The sequence below is a fragment of the Acartia tonsa genome, chromosome 8 (assembly GCF_053477335.1).
Source record: "Acartia tonsa isolate MP-2025a chromosome 8, ASM5347733v1, whole genome shotgun sequence".
In the NCBI taxonomy this organism is placed as follows: domain Eukaryota; kingdom Metazoa; phylum Arthropoda; class Copepoda; order Calanoida; family Acartiidae; genus Acartia; species Acartia tonsa.
This window is the reverse complement of record NC_137267.1, coordinates 22,221,771-22,248,007: the sequence shown is the minus strand read 5'-3', so window position 1 is coordinate 22,248,007 and position 26,237 is coordinate 22,221,771. Positions and strand designations below refer to the sequence as shown.

The 26,237-nt window shown below is 31.4% G+C and overlaps 2 protein-coding genes across 3 annotated transcripts in view; both read right to left on the bottom strand.

The window, feature by feature from the left end:
- The window catches only part of LOC145326262 (sodium channel protein Nach-like), a 104,490-nt gene extending 87,057 nt beyond the window's left edge, over positions 1 to 17,433 (bottom strand). Inside the window, exons 1-5 of one of the 2 annotated variants that reach the window (XM_080169468.1) lie at positions 17,220 to 17,433; positions 15,272 to 15,338; positions 6,807 to 6,858; positions 4,851 to 4,919; positions 2,225 to 2,310 (exon numbers count right to left, since the gene is read on the bottom strand). In XM_080169468.1, coding sequence (XP_080025594.1) covers positions 2,225 to 2,310; positions 4,851 to 4,919; positions 6,807 to 6,858; positions 15,272 to 15,338; positions 17,220 to 17,242 — 297 coding nt within the window. In that variant the 5' untranslated portion in view covers positions 17,243 to 17,433. The remainder of the gene's footprint in view (positions 1 to 2,224; positions 2,311 to 4,850; positions 4,920 to 6,806; positions 6,859 to 15,271; positions 15,339 to 17,219) is intronic. The other variant, XM_080169470.1, reaches the window with a different exon arrangement.
- A 5,344-nt stretch (positions 17,434 to 22,777) lies between these two features.
- The window catches only part of LOC145326305 (uncharacterized), a 74,873-nt gene continuing 71,413 nt past the window's right edge, over positions 22,778 to 26,237 (bottom strand). Inside the window, exons 16-18 of the mRNA XM_080169588.1 lie at positions 26,046 to 26,204; positions 24,110 to 24,159; positions 22,778 to 23,528 (exon numbers count right to left, since the gene is read on the bottom strand). Of these exons, the coding sequence (XP_080025714.1) occupies positions 23,496 to 23,528; positions 24,110 to 24,159; positions 26,046 to 26,204 (242 nt within the window). The 3' untranslated portion in view covers positions 22,778 to 23,495. The remainder of the gene's footprint in view (positions 23,529 to 24,109; positions 24,160 to 26,045; positions 26,205 to 26,237) is intronic.

Here is a 26,237-nt window from a genome sequence, read left to right as displayed (position 1 = left end):
CGTATTGGCGTTGAAGATATCTTCACCAAGAGAGGCAAAAGTGGAATCTTACATTTCAAAAATCGTATCAGCGTTGAAGATATCTTCACCAAGAGAGGGGAAAGTGGAAGGGTAAATTACAGTTTTAGAGGGTCCAAACCATAATCATAGATTATAGTTCTGCTTCTATAAAAATTGATTCAACTCCCTAACTGTAAACCGAGATCCTTCCACTTCACAAATAAGAATTAAACAAATAGAGGAATGGTTAAAAAAAATTTTGTTGCAGATTTATTCAATTAAGAATTACTCTTCTTGTGTAAAGTTTAGGAGAAAAGTTATCTTTCTGTAAGTAAATAAAACTCTTAAACATCACAATCTGTGAGAAACCCTTTTAAGCATTGCTGGACCCCCCTTAATTTTTTTATAGGATTTTTGAATTTGAGGGATGGGGGGTGGGTGTCTTGATCGATGTCCATCTGCGGGGAGCACAAACCTTGCATGGTTACATAGTTTCCAATAATGCATACCCTAAGCTAACAATAACAGAAAAATATTAGTCTTCATGGTCATGGGGTTCTGAGTGGTACTTTTTTAGTTTTGAGGGGAATTGCCCATCATATTTTTCATTGCCATTTAGATTTATTTGCACAGTTGGGTTCACTAAGAGTTTCCGCAAGAAGTCTTCTCTATATAAGTTTAGGTTTGATTCTATTCTCATATTTAGGTCAATTTCAAGAAATTTAGAATTATGACTTTTGTAAGCAAAGCAAAGCTTTGTTACAACAAAGATGTTTATGTACGTTGTGTCTAATTGGAGTTCTAGGCATGACAAATTATCTGATTAAATTGCAGCAATATTTATAAAAAAAAATACTATAATAAAGTTTAATGTCAATTTTATGTCTTACCCTTATTTGTCAATAAATTTAGTTTAAGAGGAGGGGGGGGGGACTAGTTTATCATATTTTTAGGTTACCTTAGGATAGGTAGCCTCGTCGGGTTACAACACCGCAAGTATAGGCCCTGCATAATTAGGCACTCCTGCAGGGGTAAGAAGAAAAAGAGTTTTACATTTTAGAGAAACTTTACATATGTCCTTGGGTACTTTTATGCTATTTAATTTTGAGATCCTATTTTTTGGTATGGCTTTAGGCTTTTTTATGCCTATCTCTTCCCCATGTTCATTGAAAAGCAAAAAATGACAAAAATATTACGAAACTTACTTTTATTGCTCGATTCTTTGAAAAAGCATCATCATCAATGATTGGGAAATTATTGGCCAATGAATTGGAGATTTTTTATTTTACTTTTATTGAGATCAGTGCGTGCAAGAAGGTTGTAAGGGTGCTTAAATCAGACACTAAGAGGTGTGCTACTTTTTTTTCACATCCCTCTTGAGATTAAGAGTGTTTTTTTTCACTTGACACCCCCTTTGGCTATTTTAGAGGTTTAGACTATTTTCATAAGGGGGAAGAAAGCCGGGGATCTATTGGGTGCATCCATAACCCTTGAATTTTTTTCTTGTGGGTTGATACTCCAAACTTCAGCACGCTTCTGATTGAAACCATCTTTTTATGATTGTTCAGATTCTTTTTATAGACTTTAATGGTCATGGTTAGTTTTATATATTTCTAGAATGCTCGTAATTTTTTTTTTTACTAAATCTTTAGGATTGTTTTTAAGTTTATTTAACCATGATCAACACCAAGGGAAAAAAATCCTTTAAAAAATTAAGACAAATTATAATCTATAATTCGTTTAAAATACTAATCATTCTAAAACTTCATCATATTTTTATCTTCTATGATAGGATAAAAATTTAATGTTTCTAAACCATCATGAATCATAAAGAAATGGATATTAAACTCTGCCGTACGATAATGTTTGTATTTTATCACACCATACAACTACAAGATAAGATACGAAAATAATACAAGTAGATAACAATAAATTCAGTGCTTTTATTCCAACATATTTCTATCCCACCGCCCCCCCCCCCCCACTATCTATGTACCTTATTTTCAATTTTTGAAGATATCTTTTTTAGCGCTATCCAAGTGGGGCTATTCAAATCTTTAAAAAAATAACCTATTCTAAACCAAAAAAAACTTTTTTACGGTTCAGATGCTATGTTAGTGTTATTTTATATTCAACTTGAAGACTAAGCAAAACAAAACAAAAGCTTTGTTGCAACTTATACAGAGTTGATAAGCTGCATATTTTGAAACAAGAATAAACTTACCCTAAAGAGCGACTGTCTAATCTGGTTTATGCTGCACAGAATTACCGAGGGAAAGTATACTTCTCGCAGCGGGGCAGTTGTGCTGTCTAAAATATAAAACTTTTAATTATGAAATTTTTTTTATCTAAACATTTTTTTCTGTATCTGTATGGAATGACGTTGGTCTGTAAATTACAAAGGTACTTTAAGTTTTATAACCAGGCAATCTTATTCGATTAATTTACGCAATTTTACTACAAATTTATGTACAATTTTGTCTAGACTTACAAGTTAATATTGTGATTAAGTTCTGAAAAGAGTTATTGTACGTCTGCCTTTCTTCTGATTTTGGATCTCGCTTCATAGATGTTGTAATCCTTGTTTGTTTATTATTTACATTAGTTAAACTTTAAATCAATATAATTAAAAAGTTAGATGTGATAAAGGAAGACAAATATTATATTATCAAATGGTATACACAAACAAATATGAAATTAAACCCAAGTTAAACATAATTATTTAGATTATTTCTTTCACAAATTAATTTATATCGTAGATTTATAACCAGACAACTACCTGGACCCCCCTGTTAAGGACATTTTTCGTCTGCTAGAAAATTGTTTTCTGCTACTTGGCTGTGTTAATATTTCCGACACTATTCCGACACCGAATGATTTTCAAAGAACCAATTGAGAGTCGACACAAGGCCTTTGGGATGGGGACATACAGTTATTTAAACTCTTCCCCCCCTAGTGTTTTACTCTAACATTTAGATCATCCTACCTAATAACTTAATTTGTATTTCTCTGACTAAAGCATAATCTATAATACAAAGTAGAACGATGTCTGTCTGTCCGTCTGTCTGTCCGTCTGAAGCTTAAGATCTCAGTAACCGCTGAAACGATTGGGCTCTACTTTTCAGGGATTATACCTACTGGTCCTGTGATGGTTTTAAGCTATTTTCTTGGGTGGTGGGACACCCCCAACCCCCCCAACCCCCCCTAAAACATAAAAATCCCTCCCCCATTTTTTTTTATTGCAGAAGATTTCCTTGGTCATTTTTTTTTTTGCAGGAGATTTCCTTGGTCCTTTTACGAATTTCACCTTAATTTTTTTGTGATCACCTCTTGGGGCACAGCCCCTAGAGGCTAGGGGCGAAGCCGCTAGTGTTTGATAAATAGTTAAGGAAAATTCACAGAACTTCAGAAGACTTTTAAATGTCGACTGGTTTTTTTTCTCTCCAGAATTCAACTCAAAAATGGACAACCAAGACAAAACGTCATGTAAATGTTGGAACCAAATTTCAAAATTCTGTTTTATGGTAAATCATTATTGTAATTTGTATCTTTTAAAAATTCATTAAAAAATTACATTGACGTATGAATGTATAGATGTCAATTAAATAAAAATTAATGCATGCAGTTCTCCAATTTAATTTAGATTTTTATTAGCAAAGCTACTTAAAAATTTATTTGTGTGTCTGTCCGCCAATCGTTAATGGTTTGTGGGATGTGATTTTCTCGGCTGCTATTTAAGATTGACTGCTGTTTGTTAAAGAGCATCCAGTACACAACTTACTTGGTCCGTCAGTCTGTAATTTATGCTAAAAAAGACAAAAAGTTAACACAAGTTTTTTGTAATTTTCTCTCTTTTGTTTTCTTTCTCTTTATTTTTAATGACCAATGAACAAGTGCTTATTTTACATGCTTTTGTTATTCTTCGCTACTTTTTAACGTTGTTATCCTTGTTCAGTATTAAAATGAATTAAATGAAATTGATGTTCTTATGAATACAATTAAATAATTATAGACAAAGGATATAAAAATGAAATTAATATTATTTGGTTATTGGAGTGGAGCAAACAAGAAGCCTCGGAAAAAGAGCATAAATCAGTGCGATAAAGGTTCCAAACAGGGGGATCCAGTTAGTTGTCTGGTTATACAACTATTTATATTCATATATTCATTGTATGAATCCAATTAAGAATGTAGATACAGAGGAAATTAGACAGTGACATTAGGTTGACATTTTCATTCAAGATTATTTATTTCTTTGACACTATCTTTGATTGGACATATCATTATGCATATAATATGTAATGTTCAACAGGAATGGAGGGAAAGTTGTCCCCAAAGTTGTATAATAACGTTTTCTTATTCGTTGCCTTCGCAACTTTTAGGACTTTTATTGAATTTTGACTCATTGAGTTGAGTTTACAAACGTTTCAACCACTAATTTTAATATACAGAAGGAATGATTTTGTGTATAATCAATATATAGGGATATATATTTTTATCGGTCATTATCTTATCCCTTTAGATTGCTGACTATTGGCCCATCCACTAAAATGAATAAACAATTAAATGATAATGTCAGAGTGAAACAAATAAACTAAAAGAAATATAACATCCCTCAAATTTCAAATACCCCCCCCCCCTCCTGTATTTTAAATGAATTAAAAATAAGGAGGGGGGATAGTTTTTGATCTGTTTGTTTATTACATTACGTTAGGTTAGCCCCGCACTGTCAAGGCCCCAAAGGGATAATGCATAGGAAAAAATTATTTTAAGTATTAGAGTGCGATTAATAACATATAAATTGAATTATAGAGTAGCTACGCTACCAAATTATTTGTTGTAAATGTTACCTATAGTTGTTACAACAGTGCTTGAAGTAAAGTCTATGATTGAGGCATGCAGAAATAGCGTTGCTACACCTAAACAAATCAAAATAAAATAAAATTATAGTCAGTAGCGTTTTAATGGATGTGAAAACCCTCACCCCCTTTCCCTAAAATAAGATATAAGGAGTAACCTTTGGTAAAATAATGTGCACGACACTAACTGTAGTATTAATCTCAAAAATGGAATAATATTAATTTAGTTTAATTAGAGCTATATATAACCATAAAACTCCAAAAATACATATTTACCGCCTAAATAAGGTAGAGTTTAGATTTTAAAAATTTAAAAGTTAACTTATTCTTATACTTAGCTATTTTGTTGTAATAGTTTTTATATAATCTTTCAATTAAAATCTTAATTAGGAACTAAGGATCTATTTTTTATCTTCATAAAATAACGAGTTCTTTACTATATTAATTTTGCTTATCAATTACTGGTTCTGAATATTTCTGCCTAATTATTTTTCAAAATTAAGCTGGCCCTGTAGAATTGACATAATATATCTAGATGGTTCATCTGACAATATTTTTCGTCCAACTTAAAATATATTTTTTTAGACAAAAACCTTTGTATACTTATTGATACATACTTGCGAACCAAGATATATAAAATGTTTAAACTAATGAATTGTCTTGAATGTACCTTTAGTTTTATCCTATTGGTTGATTAAGAAATTATGTCTCTAGGTTATCTCTATTCCCTGTGGTTTTTGATAAATATATCAATATATTATATGCGCAATCTTAACATAATTTATCAAAACCAGATGGTTCTTGTTACGTATTCATACGCAAAAGTTGAAAAATAAGGACATTTATGTCCATTTGTAGCCCAATAACAACAATCTAACAATAATTTGGACGAAAAATATAAGGGTAATTTTTTTAGGAGTAATACTAGTTATTAATCGCAGACATTTAAATTTAAAGATAGAAACAGTTTTGTTAGCCACGAGAGGCGGATGGCAAGGCTTACATTTTGTATTTTAATTGTTGTAGAAAATTGTCTGTTATACGATGTTAGGCTTAATTTTTCAGTATTGTGAGAACCGGTTCTAATTCAGCGGATATTAATCGGTTGCGAAGCAATACTAGTATAATAATTTCATTTCCTCTTACTATACTTTTAAGAGGGTATAATAAACTCTAATTCTTCGAGATGTCCTACTTTTCAAAACAAAAACAAAACTGACCAAATCCTATCAATTCTTAGGCTAGGCTAGAAGGTAAGGTTTCTTTGGACTTACATAGTTAAATGTAAGACTTGGTAGGCCCTAACTCTTAAGTTAGAAATCAACGCATTAGTTTCATTTTTGTTCTTTTCTAGTTGCAAAAGAAAGAAAAAATAGGTTCCATATTTCTTTGTGCACCTAGATGACAGCATCAAAGCTGATGTTCTCAATTATAAAAATTGATATGACACTTTTAACCTTTCATACATTTTGTTAAGTACGGCAGTAAAATATGAATAGTCATTTATTATTATTTAGTATATATAAAGCAAATCTGCGCCGCAGTATTATAGACAGTTTTCCGCAGGTAGTAAAATGGGAACGTTTCTTATTCAAGAATATATGATACATAATATTTTATAATTGCTCAGAACCATAATTAAACAAAATAGTATTATAACACCTTCCTTGGATCTATAGGAAACTCTAAATTGTAAAGGAAAACCCTATCTTTGCAGTGGCTAGCGACCCACACACAGATAGTGTCTTGTAACTTTTTTATTAACATTATTGGATGTTTTCCTAGGAGGATTTTTTTATCAATGCTTTTATGTTCGAAGATTTATAATCTTCATGGGAATCGTTAAAACCTTCTAATGCTTGTAAAACTATTAATGTTTTCAAAATTCTTCTACGGACTGAACAAACAAGAATATTGATATTGATCTGTAATGCTAAAAAAACTTACCCAGTGAGGCAATAACAATGAGTAGCCATAGTATTTTCCCTCCAGACTTTACCTAAATAAAAATTATTTCTGCAATTTTAAGGAAAAAACACAAATTTAGTTATACCTATTTAGTTTTTATGGTTAAGAAGTATTATTTACCAAACTTTAAAGTGTTATAATATTATTTAAATTGTTTGCAAATAAAAAAAGTTTACACTTAACCATGGAAAGCTTTTTGGTTTATTTAAAAGTTCTGCAACAATAAATCATTTAGCTTCATTAGTTTAACGTACTTTTAGTTTATAAATCTGCTTTGTTTAAGGCTTTAGGGAGGTTTTCAGCATTATCTTTGGGCATGAACTTTTTGCTAAAACTTGTTTAAACTTGTTAAAACTGTATTATATAATGACAATCAATTAAGTGTAAAATCTGTTGACATAATGTGGTTGAACTATTTACAGTAGAATTTATTTGCTTTTTAAATTTAATTTAAATGATTTCATTTTTTAAAATATGGATCAATATTAATGTTAATTATGTGTATTTGGTAGATAGTGCAAATAAATATAATGTGCATTTGTTAATTATTAAAAAAAAATTTAATAATAAAAATTATTTACACAAATGTATTACAAACAAATCTTTATAATTGCTTTTTTTTAAATACTAGGGGCCCTCTCCAAAAATGATTATAATTCCTCACAGGTTCATTGTAAATGAGATCCATATCGGTTCAGCGGTTTGCGAAATCTTTCGTTACAGACAGACAAAGATCCAGTTACTTTCATATAAGGATATCTTACATTGGGAAAATATGTCCATAGTCAATTGAGACTTTTAGTAAGTATTACACACAAAATTAAAACAGAGCACCAAATGACAGATAGTTTGGATCTACTGCAGTTCACGGTAAAATATTGCTGGTAAGCAATATTTCTAAATATCTATGAATTTTAAAGGCTGCTAGCTGCCAAACGGCTGAACGTACAGATCATACCCGCACACAATTTTAAGCAACATAAAAAGGCCTACAAAAAATCTGGAATAGCCAAGATCCAATTATGCACAGGAAAAGCTTCACTGAAGAAAAAACGCGTAAAATAGGTCTTTTTCACGCATTTTTCTGAACTGCGAGATAATTATGCATTATTGATTTATGGCTATTCCAGTTTATTTGTAGGCCTTTTTATGCCACTTAAAACAGTGTGCGGGCATGATCTGTACGTTCAGCCGTTTGGCAGCTAGCAGCTTTTAAAATTCATAGATTTTTGGAAATATTGCTTACCAGCAATATTTTACCGTGAACTGCAGTAGATCCGATTGTTTAGAAAGAAAATTAAAATCGATAAAAGAAGTACCTGGGCTTATTATTTTTTTTTTTTTTGGAAAGTGGTGTGATGTAATTTATATGTTCGCTTAATATGAAAGTTATTTTTCTCATATGGTCACTACTTACAAAGTATTTTTCACCATCTTTACTATGGCATTTATTTTAATATGACAGTAAATTCAAGCAATAACAATGATTGAACATGCATAAAAGAAGCTATTACACTAAAACATGCAAATAAATGTATGCAAAAATATGAAGAAAAAGTATGGATTCCTTCGCGTAACAAAAATGTTCACAACATATTTATGAGATGCAACATACCTACCTTTTTCAGAATTTATTATAACTATTGTATGAATTCAATGTACATATACAAACTCGATAATATCAAAAGACATTTTTCACTACACCAAATTTTTTCTTGAAAAATATGCTTTCGATCAAGCTTTGAACATTGCCACCCCTTACTCTTGAAAAAGAATAAAAGTAAGAGCGAGATGGTGTGATCCTGCGGGGCTTGTACTGTACCCTAACCCTGCTGGGCTACCCAGTAGCCAATATAACATACCCTAACCTGACCTAAAGTAATAAACATAAAACTACCCCCTTACCCTTATTTTTTTTATTTATTTTTAAACGGAAGGCGATGGAGTTTCATAGAACACAATATGGACTTAAAAAACAATGTATGATAATGCTGCTTTATAAGAAGTAATTAATAAATGAAAAATACACGAAATATGGAACAGCTCATTGAACATGGAGTAATAGAAGCTAAATAATTTTACTGTTACCTTCGATTAAATCAACAAATAAATCTAAAGTAAAGGCATTGTTTCTTCATTTTCTATCGTTGTCTATCTGCTGATTAAATTATATTACCCTCACATGTCGCATATTTGTTTTAGAGTATCTTTGTCACTGTTTCAATTTGGTGTATAACAAAAATCACAACATCCATAAGAAGCAATGTAAAAATAAATCATTGATGGTCAAACGACAAAATTGTATATGTATATTTCAGTTGTAAAATTTTTAAAAAAAAATATAGACATAGATAAATAATAGAAAATCATGAAACCTTTTTCATGAACAATATACAATAGACCGATAGTCTTTGGTAAGGATATCTTCACAAAAAAACATTATATCTTAAATATTATTCGAGAAAATTACATTTCGCAAATATCATTTCAAACTGATAAATAGACAAAGTGAATTATTAATTAGCCTCGCTACTAAAAAAGAAGACTTATAACTTTTTTTTGAATATCAAGTATCATGAATATATTTGAATTTGCAAATTCAGATTTCCTCTTTGATTGAAATTTCTTGTTGCTTTATTCAATCCAATAAAAAAATATTTTTGTAGGTTAGACTTAACTAAAGCGTTTAATTCAAAAAGAAGACATGCCATAAAACAGTTTCAGGATCATGGTGGAAATACTTAAAAAGGTAACTCGTAAAATGACTTTTAATTGTCATTTTGAGAAGCCCCTTCATCAAAATAAATAACTAATCATAAACAAAAAATGGAATTACCGCTTGATTTTTTTCTCTATAATAAAATACAAAAAAATTAAATGTTCAATCTTGATTGGGTAATAATTTATTAACTTTTCCACCATTAACTTGAACTTAAATATATATATATATTTTTGGGGATAAACTATTTTATCGCTCATTGTTACATCCCTTAAATCCTTGGTTATAAAAATTTAACAATGAAAATAATGGGCTCAAACTTTCTTGTTTTTCTTTCAACTTCATAAAAAGTTTTATCTTTTAAAAGTGTGTATTTAAGCATTAGAAATAAAAAGGTTTTCATAACACACTGCAAAATGAGAATTAAAAATACATTTGCTTAATTATTTTCGGTAAAATTTGTATTTTTCATAAACTTATTTCACCAAATTATTTTTATTTTCCTTCAATCTACAAAATTAAAAAATTAATTTTACGTTTGAAATAAAAATAATTCTTCTTCAGATTTAAAATGTTTTCAATATATTTTTTTCATTCAGCAATCAGTATTAATCTTTTAAATTTGTATTAAAAACATGCTTTCCTTCATTTAGAAAAGATTTTAGTCATGCTCTTGAAAAGGTCAGGAAGGGTGATAAATAGCAAAACAAAGTTTTAATCTTAGAAAAGCCACCTTTTCCCAACTTTCCCAAAGAGAATCAGTATCTCGTATCAGTGATCTAAAGGGATAAGACAATGGCCGATAAATTGGTTTACATCCCCAATGCTGAAACATAAAATACCCCTTCTGTAGATTACAATTAGTATTTGGAACATTTGGACACTCAGCATAATGAAACAACATAACAAAATTTAATAAAACTTGTTGAGACAACGAATAAGAAAACAGAATTATAAAAACTTTGGGGACTTTGTAATAAACAGTCCAATGTTCCCTCCCTCCCTGATGCCGTATCTGCTGTGTGTACCCTGGTAATGAATATTCGTTGTTAACCATTATATAATGTATCACTTCGGTACACAAACAATAAGGTATTCCCACCATGTAACCAAAACAAATTTGGGGTATAGTACCTTTCTTGGCAACGCCTCTTAAGGGGTGTTTCGTTGTGTTTTCACAGCAGCTTCTGTTAGGATATAAATTCAAATAAGGGAAAAGCTACTGTGAAATTTCGACAAAACGCCCCTTAATAGGCGTTGCCACGAAAGGGACTATACCCCAGATTTGGAATCTCTAAAATTATATTATTGTTGTATAAATTTAGCAACTACAAAGTAAGACAATAATATAATTGGTAGTAAAATTTTAAAAGCTCGAGATTCGCCTTTATAATAGTGGTCTTCTTTATCTTAATATAGATACACTAGCTGCTTCACACTTAGCCTCTAGGGGCTGCCCTTGTAAGTTAGTCGAACACCCCCAATTTTTAATTTAAACTTTAAAAAGAATAATAAAAAATATTGTGGGGGAGATATTTCTTTATTTGCGGGGATTTGGGGTGTTCCATCCTCCAAGAAAATAGCTTCAAACCACCACAGGACCAGTAGGTATATTCACTGAACAGTAGAACTTAATCGGTTCAGCGGTTACTAAGATATTAAGCTTTAGACAGACAGACATCGTTCTACTTTGTATATCCCTTTAATTTTCCCTATTTTGTTCTAACTCCATGGTATATGTATGCAATTACGGATGACATATTCTTGTCAGAGGGGATAGTTTCAGGGAGGGAGAGGACATCAGATTGTAAATTATACTAGTACCAAAAGTTGTATAACTGCATTTTCCTTATTTCATTAATTGGTGGGTAGTGCAGTGGTGTCCCAATCTTTCAATCAATAATTTTTATCTACAGAAAGGGTATCCTTTATTAAACCACAACCATCTTCAAAATTTTTACCAATTTCAAATTTGCTAAATCACAGCGCCTGATTAAAACTTATTAATGATGTACATAAATTTTCTGTTCATTGGCATATCACTGAATAAGTATCCTTGGGTATGTTTGCATACACGCCCACTTTCTCTATCAATAATCCAAGTTCCCTGTCAATCTGTGTGCTGTTATTATACGTATTAACTTAAAACTATAGTTATATTATTGTTATCAAGATAGCGTTATATGGTGGATGAATGTAAACATAAGTAAAGCTGAATGCAATGCTGATCTAAATATCCACAACAATATTGGCATATAAAAAATGTTATTTCAGCCTTGGCCTCATTTATAATAAGCCATTTTTCGACATAGTAAAATCTTCATTATTTATAATTTTTTTATCTTGTATTGAAAAATTTCAGTAATGAATAAACCAAAGTATCATTGTCTTTGCCCCAGACTCTAGGGGCTTTCACACCAAGGGGTCAAGGGTGTACCACCCTTCACCCCCCCCCCCTAGAATTTTTACTTAATCCCATGATATGACCAGTATGTGCATTCACTGAAAAATTAGAGCCCAAACGGCTCAGCAGTTCTCATTTTATAAAATAATTTTTGTCAATTTTGAATTAAATATTAGTCACTGTTACAATTCAACTTAATATCTTAGATATACACACATTTTATGGCAAGTGACCTTCTAAATGTTGCAAAACGTGAAGATATATCTAACTTTAATCTAATGTGAAGCATTTTCAAACTAATGTGTGTATTTTTACAAGCTCAACATTAAATCTGTGCATAATAAGATCTTGTAAATGATCCTTTTTGTCCCATTAAATTTGTTAAATTACAATTGGCTCAGCAGTCGTTAAATTAAGATTAAGCCAAATGGTGTCCGCTTTCTCAAAGTGTAGAGCTTGCAAATAGTATTGTGAACAGCTCTCCGCGGATATTAAAATGGAAAATTATAAGATTAAAACTATTTCTGTTATTTCCTCTTAAAACTGGTACTTATTTTATGACTTTAATTTTAATAGTCATGAAAAATTGTATGTAATACGATACTATGAATGCTGGTAGAGAACCGGTTCTAATCAAGTGGATATTAATCGGTTTCGAAGCCATTCTGGAAAAACATTTCAATCTTTTGCAGCTTGTTTGTAATTAAAACAAGGGTGACTTGTTCTATTAAAGTGAAGCTTAAGAAATTGAAAAGTCAGCCATTAATGCATCTAACATTATTTTTAAAAATTCCTAATAAATCCCAAAACTGCTAAAATACATGATGCTTAATATGGACATACTTACATTCTAACACTTGATTGTAGCTTTACTTCAAATAGTATATAGAGTTGCTACGCTCTTTCAATTGTACCTAACTGTTACAGGTATCATAATGACAAGTTTAAAATTCTAAAGGACAATTTAAACTTGCCCAAATTACCACTAGCATCGATCCGATACGGACGTACGGACATACCATCATAGTAGAAGAGCTTCGATTTTAAAACCAATAAGAAATTCCCACCGAAAAAATTTTGGGCAGCGGCTGCCGAGCCCAGAACTACATAATGGGAGATTATGTGCAATTTACATAGAAATTAAATAGTCTATACACAAATGTTTTAACTGCAAGAATAATAAACTTTATTGTTCCTGCAGTGAACATTAAACGACTTTGTTAGTAATTATCATTCAGGGATATTACGGGATAAGACAATGGGTAATAAATTGATGGGATCTACTGCAGTTCACGGTAAAATATTGCTGGTAACAAATATTGCCAAAAATCTGTGAATTTTAAAGGCTGCTAGCTGCCAAACGGCTGAACGTACAGATCATACCCGCACACCATTTTAAGTGGTATAAGAAGGCCTACAAATAATCTGGAATAGCCAAGATCCAATGATGCACGGGGAAAGCTTCACTGAAGAAAAAACGCGTAAAATAGGTCTTTTTCGCGCATTTCTCAGCACTGCGAGATAATTAGGCATTATTGATTTATGGCTATTCCAGATTATTTGTAGGCCTTCTTATGCCGCTTAAAACAGTGTGCGGGCATGTTCTGTACGTGCAGCCGTTTGGCAGCTAGCAGCCTTTAAAATTCATAGATATTTGACAATATTCGTTACCAGCAATACTTTACCGTGAACTGCAGTAGATCCAATTGATGTAAATGTATATTCCCAATAATAATTACACAATTGCTAAGTTGTTAGACCAACGAATGATATAACTTTGAGTACTAATGTAAGTTACATCCAATGTCCCGCGCTGCCTGGTAATCTTTTACAAGTTTAATTATACAAATTTTACTCTAGTATCCCCAAAACTTGGAATCAAAACAAGAAATAATTGAACCTTATTCGAAACTGATTAATATCCGCTGAATTAGAATTGGTTCTCAGCCATGCTGAAAAATAATGTATAGCATCGTTTTAAAATCAAAATCATAAAATTCCTCACTTTAATATCTGCGGAAGCTGTATAAAACGCTATGCGATAAATAATAGATTAGATAATGAGGAAACGTAGTAAAACACATTAAAAAGTAATATCACTTCTGGATAATTCATAAGGTTATATTATTAGCAGTGAGCCCAGAGGCGTCCAAGCTTTTTAATTTGGGGGGGGGGGGGGTAAAATTTTGAAAATAAAAATTTTGGGGGGTAATCTTTATTTCATAGAGGCATTTCTTTTTATTTGGGAGGGGTGTAATCACCCCTTTACCCCCCCCCCCTTGGACGTCTATGAGTGAGCCTTACCTGGTTTGGTTCAGTGACACATTAAAGCTAATGCATTGATGAAGTTATTAAGCCAGCCATTTACGAGATCTCATTAGACAAAAATGCATACAGCTTTAGAAGTGTATAAGATACAAATTTATAATACATATACAATTTTTTAGATTTAAATGTATTTTCTTTTGTATAATTCATGCATGTACATTTAGTTAGTTTATTTAATTTAGCCTCTCATAGACCTGCATACACTAATTAACCAGGTTTGTTTGTCTGTTTGTCCTTTTAAATACAAACCCATTTTATTGCTAAAAGATCTGGACATACTATCTGGACATACTATATGTTATACTATCGGCTACGCCCCTAGAGGCCTCTAGGGACACGTAAAATTGTTTTTGTCAATCTATGTTAAAATCAGCTATTTACCAAAATATTTTTTTCCACTAGTATCAAATTTTTTGGCGATTTATCTTGGCAGGGTGGTGGTATCCTCCCCAAAAATAGCTATAAACCTACCCTTGACCTATAAGAAGCTATTCTGTTAAGGAAAACCATATCGGTTCAGCGGTTAGCGAGATTCTTTGGTACCAACAAACAAACATCTTGTTACTTTATCATAAAGATTCACAAAACTTAACTATATAGTTTGATTAAGTCAACACAAAAATTTAGTTAAATATTCTAATACATATTTATAATGTTTAACTGGTTTATGAAGTATTTATTTTATAATGTGTTTGGGGAAGTGCTTATTATATTCTTTGTTGCAAAGATAGGTGATAAAAAAACCATTCAACAGCCGCCGAGGTCTTTACAAGGACTATGCTAGAAGCAAAAATAATATATATCCAATATATTTACATTCAAATTTTAGAATTTAAAATTTCATGCATAGTCCTTTCGTGTCATGCACACATACATCATCCAGATTTCGTCCTATAGATGGCGGGCAGGCTGTTTTGGGGTAAGGGTTATGTTGACAGGTACAAGCACTGACTCACTTGACCGGCGGGCGGCGTCTGCTCGCGTCACACTGACCTGGCTAAAGTAAATCCACCCTGTCAGGCCAAAACCGTGGGTTTGCTCACAAATACCCATTATCCTACTGTAATAGAAAATCACTGGGATGGCTCGTAGCTGTTAGTGTGATAAGGCCCTTGTGGGTAATTCATTGGTTTAATATTAGTTTATAGTTTACAGGGAGGTTTCTACAAAGGGTTGTTTTGGCTCCTGAAAGATTAGGTAAAAAGAAAAATATACCAAGTAAATATTTTCAAACTAGCCCTAACCTAACATTACAAAATTGATAATAACTGTTGGAATCATTGAATATTCTTTTAATTTTACTTGGACAAATGTTACCAACCTGATGTAAGTATATAATATAACTTTTTTTTTATAATATTAGACAAAGAACCACAACCCCCTGTAAAAGTACTCAATTAATTAAACATTATCAAAGCTTTCTAAACTATCAACCTGACAAGCAGAAAATGACATATCACAGATGACATTAGTAGTTGTGTTTAGTGCCCTAGGAAAATAGGGATAGATGCCACTGCTTTTGTCCTACCCATTCTATTGACATCATAGTACAGGGAAAGAGGAAGGGAATGAGGAAAGACTCTCTAGAAAATAGGTGGTGTGTAGGGTATTTTCTGACGTCAATAGAATAGGTAGGCAGTGACATTTGTCCCCATTTTGCTAGGGCACTATAGACAGCTACATGACAATATTGAAAAATCACCAACATCAAGATTCCATTTTATAGTAGAATTTTATTTACAAATAATTTGTTTAGGAATTTTTTGGGGCATAGAAAATACAAAATAATAACTTTGAATGTTTCTTTTCTAAAAAAACTTTTGATTTTAATTTAAAAGTTTTGGAACAAAACTGTTTAATTAGGTATTAATATTATTTATTATTTCAACTTTAAAAATATTGAACTGCTACAGATCTAATCAGTAAAATAAAATATATTTATAAAGGTAAATAAAATTGATTATTTTGAGTTTTTCTCTAATTAGTAATTAAGAAAGCGTATATATGGGTTTAAGTAGCTGAAATTCAGGTTATTGATGTCTTTCTGGTTAAATAAAAGATAAATAACAGGCTGAATAATGAAGCTCTAAATTACTTGATATTAATTTTGTCTACATTTTTATCTACAAAAAATGCTTGGAACAAAATGAAACATTTATTATGAGTTATCATAGTTTAATCATGCCCTCAGATTAGATCATATTGGTATTAGTTCAGATCTGTTTTATTTTTCATTCAAATATATATGGTTGTATTTTTTAAATTTTTTTTTCTGAGAATAATCTGTACATAGTATATTAATAATTTTACCCACTAACCCTTTTTAGAAAATGATTATTAATTTTACTGTGCTTCACATTACAATTTTAAAAATTTCTAATAGTTAAACGGGTGCCTTAGCATGCAAACGACCGTTTGTCATATAGCAACTGACAAAGTTATCCTTTTGAAAGAAAGAATTCATAATTTGGTCTTGATTCCTCTACTTTTTAATCATCATATACTTTACCAAAATAACTGAAGTTGAAAAATTGTAACTTTGTAAAAAGTATAAAATTTTAATAAGATAAGACTTAAATTTGCTATTTATTCATAAATTGGGTTATTAAGTTAAATTAAGCAATATTTAAACACCCTTTATAAAATTGTTTTACAGATTGATTTCGTGGAAAAATAAAAAAATTAAAAACAGAATCTGAGCAAAACCAAATGCTGGCATAGAAATATAAACTATATACTTTTAATAGATAAACACACAAGTAAATTCATTTACATTCTACTCCATTTTTAGATTAATGTGTCAGCCTTTTAATTTCAAATAAAATAATTGACTAAAATACATTATTTATCAATCAAAAGGGATCAAATATATTAGCAAAGGGGTTTGTCTGGCTTTTAGTACTTTTAGTCAATTATGAGAATAGATGATTGTTTGTCCTACCTTAGTAATATACTTCCAGCCATGGAGACCTGTGCTTTCACAAAAATCTTGAAATATCATTGGCACAGACAAAGCTGATTTATCCATTCATCCGACTAGCATCACATCTTTTAGTAGGAAGTTAGAATTAAGCTTTCAAGCTCAACTTTTGTTCTGTTATATTAATTAGAAAGTTATTAATAAATCAACAGATGTTGATATGCATTATTTTTTTTATTCTGAAATGGTTATTTTTTTTACTTTTTCACTAATTAGATAACGATTTTGAACATCTCTGATAAAAATCTCTTATTAAATATTATTTATTGTAAAAATAAAAATGATAACATCTATAAAAGTTAAGTTTAGCAAATATGACAGACAAGCCCAGAGTAACTATACTTTAAATATAAAAAGGAATATTTTAATGAAATCTAAACAATCAATTATGTTTAGAAATATGTCAATGAATATTATAAATAAATATCTTCATAGTATAAATTTTTGCTCAGTTCATAATAGTCCTGGAAATTGACATTAAAAAAAGCACAGGGTTATTGGACAACTACGTGAACAAATAAACAAACAAACTATTTGTTATCCTATTATCTATAATACAAAGTAGAACGATGTCTGTCTGTCTGTCTGTCTGTCTGTCTGTCTGTTTGTCTGTCTGTTTGTTTGTAGCGAAGGATCTCGCTTACCGCTGAACCGATCGGGTTCTCCTTAACAGGGTAGCTTCTCATAAGTCCCGGGAAGGATTATAACTATTTTGGGGGAGGGTACCACCACCCTATCAGGAGAAATCGCCCCTAGAAAAAAATTACCCCTCCCTAAAAAGAGACTCCAACGAAACATAAACCAATTATTTCTGTAATTAGATATTTTAAATAAAAAAAACATTCAAAGTGCCACTAGAGGCCTCTAGGGGCGTAGCTGCTAGTTATAAATATAAAGTGGTCGGAAGATTGGCATCTCAATATCTACTGAACTGATTGAGTTTTCCTTTTTAGGTAAGCTTCACATAGTTAATGTGATGGTTTTAGGCTATTTCTTTGTCAGCTTTAAGTCATGGGATGGTTTAAAACTATTACTTTAGCGTCTTCGAATGCAGAGCCCCTAGCCGCTAGGGGCGTATCCGCTGATAAATAATTACAGAGTTAATGGTACTCTCGTCCTAGATAAATAATGCTTATTCTCGTATTCATTTGAAACCGGTGGATAGGAACCGGTTCTCACCTATACGAAAAAATTATGTCTAGCATCTTATTATATCCAGCTTTCTACGAATATAAAAATGTAGAATCATAAGATGAAAACCAGTTTTTTTTAGCCTGTCCCTTCGGCATCTCGGGGCTAAAAAACTGGTTTTAATCTTATAATTGTACATTTTATATCCGCGGAAAGCCGTTTATAATAAGATGCGAGAAATAACTATTGCAACAAGATTAATAATAACTAGAGGCTTCGACACTAGAATCATGGAGCTTCTTATTCGATGGGAGTAGCTAGAGGTAGAATATATCCTAAGATTATTCCAAGACTTTAATCTAGAAAATTAATTAGGATAATTCCCAAATATAGAGAATTCTATCAGTATGATTTTAACGAATAGACAAAAAATCAATGAAAAAGTTATTGGATAATCTTGAATCAATCCAAAATTGCTTTGACATGAATAGAAGATTATTTTTTAAAATTTTCCGAACATTAAATTTTTCTCTTATTAGGTTTGTATTTGACTAAATTAGAATAAAACTATGAATTGATTAAAAAAGAAAACATGATTTGATATTTAAAAGGATATGTGTTAACATTTTTGAAAGGATGGTATTTTTATTGGTTGATTTAAGAGATTCTTCAATCATTAATTTTCAAATGTTTTCATTGCTTCAATATAAAGAAGTTCATACACAACAACGATACATTTATGTGTTACTTCGTAAAACCACATCTTATAACTAACTCTAGAATATGAAATCTCCGTTGATATTGGTCCCGGAGCCTATACTCTCTACCTAAGGATTTCTCTCACTGCTCCGAGAGATTTTTCCCGCATTTTGTGTGTGTGTGTTCGTGAATGTGTGTGTACGGTTTCTTCCTTCAAAATATCTCTTTATCCTCGTCTAATAAATTAAAATCACATTGTTTTACATTAACTTATGCTATTTAAGTAATATCCATGTAAATGTTTGAAATATAAGAAGCAAGGATAATAGAAAATTACTAATGCTTTTAATTGTTGCTAGTATGTCATTTTTTTTAGTTTGAGGAAAACTAATTATAGAGTAGCTGTACTACTAAAAAACTATCAATTAATCTGATTAGCTTGTTTGTTTCTTTAGAGATAATTTTTATTTGTTTATATTGTTTTTATTTATTTTCTTTGTCGACATTGCTGACTATTTGTCCTCCTACAGTTAGGAGGTTCAAACCAGTTTAATTTCCTTATAAAAAAATAACAGGATGTCTGTCTGTATCGAAGGATCTCACTAACTCTTAAACTCATGTGGTTCTTCTTACATTCTTCTTACATTGGAGATAATACCCCAAGAAAAATCACCAACCCTCCCCTTAAGTGCCCCTAGATGCCTGTAGGGGCATTGCCGCTAGTATCCTTATATAAAAGTAACAGGAAATCTATCTGTGTGTCTGTATCGAAGGATCTTGCTAACCACTGAACTGATAAGATTTTTCTTTAAAATGTAGCTTCTCATAGGTCCTGGAAAGTTTTATAAACATTTTTGGGGAGGATAACACAACACTAAAGGTATAAATCGCCTTCAAGCAAATTAACACCTCAAAAAAAATTGTTACTTAAACAAGGATAACACCATCCATTAGTAGTGAAGCTAAAAAATATTAACCCTTACAGATCGGGCCCCTATTCCCACCTTAATAGATTGGGGGGGGGGGTCATATTGACCCCCCCCTCTATCTCGGCTTCTGTTACAGATAAAGACGTAAAATTTTTTTCTGGTGGTTCATGTGTATTTTTAGAGAAAATTACTTTTTCTAGTCATAGCGGTCAGACCGCTCCTTAGCCGCTTTTTAGCGGCCAGCCGCTTAATTTTAAAACAGCTGTAGAGCGGCCAATTTTGCAGCTAGGATGACCAAATTTTAGGACGAACTTTTATTTTTCATAACAAAAAAATTACTTTTTCTGATCATCGCCAAAAAACGGCAAATAACGGAAACCGCCATTTTCGGCGGTTACGGCGGTAAAACGGCGGTTGGCGGCGCCAATTAATATTTTTATCCGTCTATTATTGCTCAAGGATTTACCAAAAAAATATATAGGTCTCTAGCTGTAATAGAAGCCACGATATTCATAATATATATCTGTAGTAAAAGCAGGACAAAAATCGGTCATAAAGTCGGTCAGGGTGCGGTCAAACGGTCATAATACCACTTTTCTCATAAGGTCATTGATATCTCAGTATTCACCAAAAAAAATTAGGTTTCTACCTTATATACAAAGTCATAATGTAGAAATAGAGATTTATTTAGATTTTTTTTAATTTTGGTGCTACTCAACCGACTTTGACCAGACACCACGACCGACACAGACCAGATATCCTAATAAAATCAACTCTTGCCGACGTATAACTACTAAACTTAAAAAGTCATGAAGTCACAACTCTCTATCTTACCTACAAAAAAATGACATTGAAAAAATAGAGGGGGGGGGGTCAATATGACCCCCCCCCCCCGATCTGTAAGGGTTAATGGATATCAAAAAATAACTATAGAGCAACTAAAGACGGACGAACAGACGGACGGACAGACGGACGAACGGCCGAACATTTTGAATTATAGAGTAGCTTTGTTACTTAAAATATTTAATTGAAAATAGAGGGAGGTTCTGAAGAGGCATAGACGTTAGTAAAAATATATAGGGGTATTAGAAATTATTATTCACCCCACTCTCCCACCAAAATTTTGTTTAACTCTTTTGAAACTCAAATTTAAAATAGAATGAGGTCGACATTTCCTTCTCCTACCAGTGCAGTGCCCCTAGAGGCTTCTAGGGGGCGTAGCCGCTAGTAGAGGAAATAGTTGTCTACGTTTTATCTCTTGTATGATATTCTTTTTTGCATACCCCTTCTATTCTGGACCCTACATTTCCATAATGATATTAACTTATCAACATGACTTTCAAGAAAGACCCCATACTAGTTTAGTCTCTCTTGAAAGTATATTAGGGTGTTACAAAATTGAATCGTATCGGACAAAGCGATAGCATTATGAATAGAGGGGAAAATATACGTGTCTACTACCTTTCATTATATTTACAAATGAGTACTCATTTCTACTTTTATGAAACTTGTTTCAACCCCCTAACATTTTCATTTGATTTATATTTATATTTACAGAAAGAAAATCAACTAGTTTCTACTAACGTATAAGGTCCTTGGATATTGATTTGATTGGATGGTCAGAAATTAGCATTTCCTCCTACGCTAACTAACCATTAAAAATTTATTTTTAGAAAATGTTTATGTAGCAATTAGGTTCTGGGATGAAAATGGAATATTCATTTTTTCGCCTAAAATTTTTTCTTAAATTTTTGGTTTAGACTAGCGAATGTACCCCTAGCATCTACGGGCAGAGGGTAAACAAAATAGCCTAAAACCTCATCCAAATACATACAGTTTAAATCAACCAGCCTTAAACTATCAGGGATCTGTTTAAAAATGAAGAACTCAATCACAGCTTATACCATCAACGAAATTAGTTCGGGAAAAACCACGAAACCCATATTTATTTTTAGCTGTCGTCGAGAGGAAACACATAGTAAGATTGACGACCTTTCCATTTGCTCCCAAATATCATTTTAGATTAATTTCGTTTGTTGGTTTTACCTTATGTCAGACTCAATCAGTTCTTTATTTAACAAAATCTTAATATACTGACAGTATTCAGAATTCAATATGTATTGCTATAATGCAAGATTCTTAGAGGGCAAAATTTGAATGGCTCAGCAGCCGCGACAAAGCCTCAAATTTAAAGCTATATGGATGTTTTGAAAATGTTTTTATAAAGAGGGATTGTCATATTTGAGTCAGGTTTAGCCTTTCAGCTGTGTTTTTATTTGTTAAAGGTATATTTCTGAGAGGTTTACAGATGGCGGACGACGTCTGCCGAGCCCTGGGAATTGTTGTTGTTGTTGTCAATTCGTGTGTACGAAGAATTATACAAAAATGAAAATATTGGTCAAATGACAGGTTTGCTCCAAGCATCCTAGTAAATATGCATTTTAGCTTATAATTATTCTCAAATCAAAAGAATAGCTGTTCCATAATTAGGGTCGGTCCGTCCGTAACGGTTAGATCTTTTCGTTAATTTAGACATTTTATAATTGGCCATCTTTTTATGTGATATAATTATCCTCTATGTCTGTTTTTTGGAATGCTGATTTCTAGGACAAAAAAAGTACAATATTATGAGCTAAGCATCTCTATAATCAAGTCCTAAAAATGTCAGCATGTCCTTTAAACAGTATCCTGAACTTAACAGTTTTTCAACAAGTTTACTTACAATTTAGTTATTATTTTTAAATTCATTAAGAAATTAAGAATGTTTTAATTGTATATTTATCTATTTACATATAAAATTACAAAAACTGGCATGCATATTAATTACAGACTAGAAATATTTCATGCAACAACGATGGTAAAAGACAGATGTGTTATGAAGCTCTGTATAGTGCCTATAAAAAAATTACGTCATTCGGGATACTTTTATTTATCTCCATTTTTATGGGCACTGAAAAGAGCTTCATGTGTTATGACTAAGTTAAGGCAGTTTCTTACACAATTTAATAGAAAAAAATAGATTTATACAGGCTTTAATTGATAAAATATCTTTTGATATTTTAATAAAACACAGGAAATACGTTTGATGAAATTATATTTAAAGCTAACACCATTAAATAATTTTGATTATTTAAAAAAAAACAGTAAACTCAAAATCTTGTGTTTGTACTTTTTCATGATGAAAGTTCATGAGATTAAAACATTGTTGACTTATTTAAAAAAGTTATTTATTAACAATAAAGCAAATAGAAGGATATATTTTAGTATGAATGAAAAGACCTTTCTTAAATTAAAATGTACTATCTAATAAATTTATGAAATCTTGCTATATAATTAGATCCTAGTTTAAAAGTAAAATTTTATGTTCTATTCAATGGCTCGTTTAATTAGATTTTGAAAGAATAATCTTTGCTATTGTAATATTGTACTTTTTATCTGAGATAATTAATTAATATTCTTGTAAAATAATTATAATTATTTAATTTAAATCATCACTGTCTCCTCCATCTCCCTAAAAAGAATAATTAGGTTTCATTTAGTCAGTGATATATAACTTTTCGTATGAAATTTTGGGTATAGTCCCTTTCGTGGCAACGGTCCTTAAGGGGAGATTCATCGTATTTTCACAGTAGCCTTTCTCCTATTTCTAGACCCTGCGGGAGGCTCTAACCCTGCGGGGCAATCACCTAACCCAATATAACCTAACCTAACCAAAAATAACCTATTAAAAGCCTTTTTAGAAAAATGACGAATCGCACCTTAAGGGGCGTTGCCACGAAGGGAACTATATCCGAAATTTTTAAATTAGTTTGGGTATTTGATAATAACTGGATAAAAATTTGTTTGCCATTTTCAAAAAGCAAATGAATAAGGCAATGGACAATAAATTGATATTCATTACAAAAATAAAAAAATTTAAAAGTTTAAACTCCCTTTCTTCATAAAAATAAAAAAGTAAATGTAGATAGACAATCTAAACGTAAGGCAGATCGACTGTCCTATCAACCCTATCATCATTGGGAATGTTCATCAATTTATCGGCCATTGTCTTATCCCTTTAGATCCCTGACAACTAAGGAGCTGGTACCATACCTTAAAAGCAACTGCGCCAAACAAAGCATCAAACTGATCCGGACAACATCCTAAACAAATTATCAATAAACATTCTATTTCATTAACTATCTTTTCAAAACTGGTTTTACTATTTTGTAACGTGACCGACCGACCAACCGACAAATTAAATTATATACTTGATGCTGTTTGTTATAGGGAATCTTTTTTAAAAAATCGCTGACAATCTTGGATAGCAGCAGAGAAATTAACGTTTTATCAATAGCGGACGGACAGACAGAAATTATATAGTGGTAGCAAAAAAAATAGAACTTAATTTTAACAAATGCTTTGTTAAAGTCAAAGTAACAATATACCCTATCATATAAAATAGTAAGCGTTTTTTAGTCTGTCCCGAAGAATCTCGCTAACTGCTAAACCGATATTGTTCTCCTTTACAAAGCAGCTTCTTATATGTCCTGGGAAGGTTTTAAACTAGAGGCTTCTAAGGGGTGTAGCTGCTAGTATTTAATAAATAAACTAGATTCCTAAGGTTTCCAATGTTTTAGTATAATATTTTCTTATTCGTTGGCCTATCTACTTTTTATAGAAATATGATTGGTTGGTTCATTATGTTACGTTTCAAGCACTATTTGTATTATACAGAAGGGTTAATTTTGTGTATCATCATTTGGAATGTACATCAATTTAACGGACATTGTCCTATCTCTTTAGATCAATGAAAAATGCTCCATAAGTTACTTGGTTTTAGTCTATTTTTGATAGGGATTGTCAAAACATATAAAAAAGTCAATTTTTGCAGTAGAGAGGAAATTTTTTGTTGACGTTCAATGCATTAAAAATATTCTTTTCTTTTTTTTCTATTTCTATTGCTCTTTCAAGCATTTATGACAGTTTTGACAAGGATATTAGATTCTACTCAATCTCTCTTTACAATTAAATGTTAGGCGGTTTCCCTCAAAGTGCCTAGTCGAACACAGATATCCCCACCTTATTTTGAAAACAATAGAAAATAGGTAAAAATAGGGTGGGTATTATTTGTGGGGTATGGAGAAAAAAAGCAAGGGGGTGGGGGATTTATGTTTTCTCTAGCCTCTTTGAGAGAAAGCACCAGTTGTTCTCTTTAGAAGCACTGGACTATCTTTTCTACTGTCCACTAAGTCAGATAAAGTAAATTAAAATAAGTCTATCTAAAATATATATGATGTCCAGTTTCAAAAGTTTAATGAGAATTTTTAAAAATCCTTATACATTGAATTTCTTCAGAGAAACCGTTGGAAATCTACCTGTAAATAAACAATACGTATTCATTTATACAACCTGGTTCTAATACATATATATTCACAATAAAATACTTTGAGTAAACAGTAAAAAGTAGCAATGCATAAACCTTTCCTACTATTAAATTAAGGATATAATAAGTGAGTGAATATATTTTACAATTATTTGAATTTAAATGTAACTGTAAAATAATAACATTATTAAAATAGAAATTTACTGTTTGGAAAGATATAAACCTTGTTTCAGTAGTAAATTTGAGTTAACAATCAAGAATCCAAAATGGAAAGTAAATACAAAAATTTGTTCAAATACAACTTGATTAGGAAGCAGCTTATAGTGCCTAATAAAAAAATACGTCATACAATACAAATGACCAATGATAGGCAATCATTAATTTAACCATCAGTAAATTAAGATGTATACTGGCCTCTCAATGGTCATTTGTGTTGTATAAGTAATTTTCTATTAGGCGCTAGTAAGTTGCTTCATTGATTAGCTACAAAATTGGAGTACTTCTGCTGCAAGCTTGCTTTTATGTGTTTATATGTCTGTAATTTTGAATTGTGTGTGGGATTTTAAATTGTGAATGTGCATAGACTGTAATCTAAATGATAATTTATTTATTTATTTACTAATACCACCAGCATATGAATAAAATCTAAACATGTGACTCTACCTGGAATATTGTTACATTCTGAAACACCCTTGGCCGCGCAGGATCCTCTCCTTCTGTTTGTACACTTGGGTGGACAGGTTGGGGCACAGCAGTTTGGATCTCCTTCATATGGCTTACATGTTGAGGAACAGAATCCATACTTGGCCTCCTCAACACACTAGTTAGTCATATAAGTTTTTATATCTCAAAGCT